The following is a 2,183-nucleotide window of genomic DNA, read 5'->3' as shown; positions in this document are numbered from 1 at the left end:
CCACAAATTGGGAGGCTTAAACAACACAAATTTATTTCCTTACAGTTCTGGAAATAGAAGTCTGAGATCAAGGTATCTGCAGAATTGTTTCTTCTGAAGCCTTTGCCCTTGGCTTGTAGATGGCCATCATCTCCCAGTGTCTTCACTGGTCTTCTGTGTCTAAAGTTCCTCTGCTGATAAGGACAGTAGTCATACTGGGTTAGGGCCCACCTAATGGCCTTCTTTGTGCTCCCTGGACTCTATGAGATGGTATTACTATTAGTTATTCTCAGTCTAGTCTCCACATCACTTAACATTTTATTAAAAATTTTCATGTCCTTGTCCTTGCTGCATTCTGGGAAATATTTCAGAGTTTTTTTCTAATTCACTTGTTTTTTAAACTAAGCTGTGTATGAATTATTTTAATCTTTGACTGATTTTTGAAATTTCAATTTTCTTTTCCAAAACTCTGTTTGGTTCTATTTAAAAAATGCACAGTTGTTCCTCACGGTCTTTTGTTACTTGCTTGTGTTTTCCATTCCACATTTGATTTCCTTATACATTTAATTGAAAATAATAATTTGTATTTGTTATTTGACAATTCTAATATCTACAGTCTTCAGATAGTTTTAATTTGTTGTTTTTCCCACTCATGATTCACACTTATTGTGGCTTGTTGCCTTGTATGTTTGATAAATTTTTTTTATTAGTTGCTCATGTTTGCTTGGGTATTAAGTATGGCATTCCCAAGATCCTATGTTGGGGATCTTTTTATCCGAAAAGAATTTTCAGTTACTTTTGTAAGAAGTACAGTATAGAATCAACTTGGATTACATAAGCCATTTTTAAAGTATCATGCCCTAATATGGGATTTGCAAGGAACACCCATAAAGAGGGTTTCATTTTGTTTCCCTGGAGGTATTTGCAGGGAAGGACGTTAAGGAGGGCGTAAGTCTTAGCCTCCTTATCCCTGTGCTGGAATACGCATTTGTTCCCCACGTTGCTCAGATTTCGTGTTTTCTGGTCCAAGTTGGGTTTCAGGCTTTGTATTTGTCCTTGAAGAATTCCTCACTTTTTTTTCCACCCCCAAGAATGGCAGTGCATTTAAAGGACATTTGGTAACTTCCCCAAATTTAATTGTATGNTAGATTTATAGTAAGACCCCTTCATGCCTTAAAGATTGTTTAATTTAAACATTTCTTGAAGTCAAGAAATTATTTATGCAGGAAAAATTTGCTCTCCTCTAATTATATCTTGTATGTAAGAACAAGAACATAAGAACAGCTTTAAGACAATTACTATTAGAGTTTTGCAATTACTGTTAGAGGCTGTTGTTTATAATTCATCCTCTCAGAAATAGGGAACTGGAACAAATGACAACCTTGCTCAGTGCTTCAGACACTCTTAAGTGTAGCTCCGAAGACAATCTGTCATCCTTTAACAATTACTAGATGCAAATATGGAAGAGAAACTGCTCATGCCTCTAAATATATGCATATAAAGTTCAGATTTTGAATTTCTTTTGATATCATATAGTTCCTGGGAATGGAACCTGCTATTAAGGGTAACAAACAAACATGTTTACTTTTCTCTTTGCTTCTTAAATGAGGTGCATGCTTCCATTTTGAGTTGTTCACTGTTCCCTCCCCCACCCCCACCAACTCCCAAAACTTATAAATATGTTTGATTGTATGGTCTGTAACCATTTCAATAGCTTACAGATGTGTTTTGGACTTCCAGAGTTACATGACACTAAGAAGTGGGTTTTTTGGTGTGCCCTTACTTCTGTTGTTCGTTGCAAACTGCATTTCTCCTTACATCGGAATGAGCAGCATCAGCGATTACAAAGTAAGAAGAAGAAGGAGATGGACTGGGAGAAAGAGAGGGAGAGGAAGAAGGATAGTGAGAATGAAGGAGGAGAGATAGAGGCTGGGGGTGGTGGGGTGCGATGGTGGGACAGAATGAATGAATGATTTTATCTGACTTTAGTAATTAGGATTTCATTGTTTCACACACACAGGATTACCTGTCAAGAAAAATGTGTTTACACATAAATAATTTAATCTCATTATAGAGTTTGGCAAATGCTTAATCATGATGTCAGAGAGGTCAGCAAGTTCACTGCTCAACACAATAAAATTGGCTCAGCTTTACAGGGAATCATACAAAATAAGTTCAGAGATGAAAATGTGGTGCTTTTTGAC

At 36.4% G+C, this 2,183-nt stretch overlaps 1 protein-coding gene across 1 annotated transcript in view; it reads left to right on the top strand.

Annotated features, from left to right (window-relative positions):
* The window catches only part of LOC109371348 (ATP-binding cassette sub-family A member 10), a 60,545-nt gene that overhangs the window by 41,323 nt on the left and 17,039 nt on the right, over nt 1–2,183 (top strand). The window contains 1 exon segment of the mRNA XM_019623805.1: nt 1,720–1,903. Coding sequence (XP_019479350.1) covers nt 1,720–1,903 — 184 coding nt within the window.

This window comes from Hipposideros armiger, unplaced genomic scaffold, assembly GCF_001890085.2.
Source record: "Hipposideros armiger isolate ML-2016 unplaced genomic scaffold, ASM189008v1 scaffold_562, whole genome shotgun sequence".
NCBI classification, from domain to species: Eukaryota; Metazoa; Chordata; class Mammalia; order Chiroptera; family Hipposideridae; genus Hipposideros; species Hipposideros armiger.
Note: the sequence above shows the minus strand (reverse complement) of the source record. Positions and strands in the feature narration are given on the sequence as shown.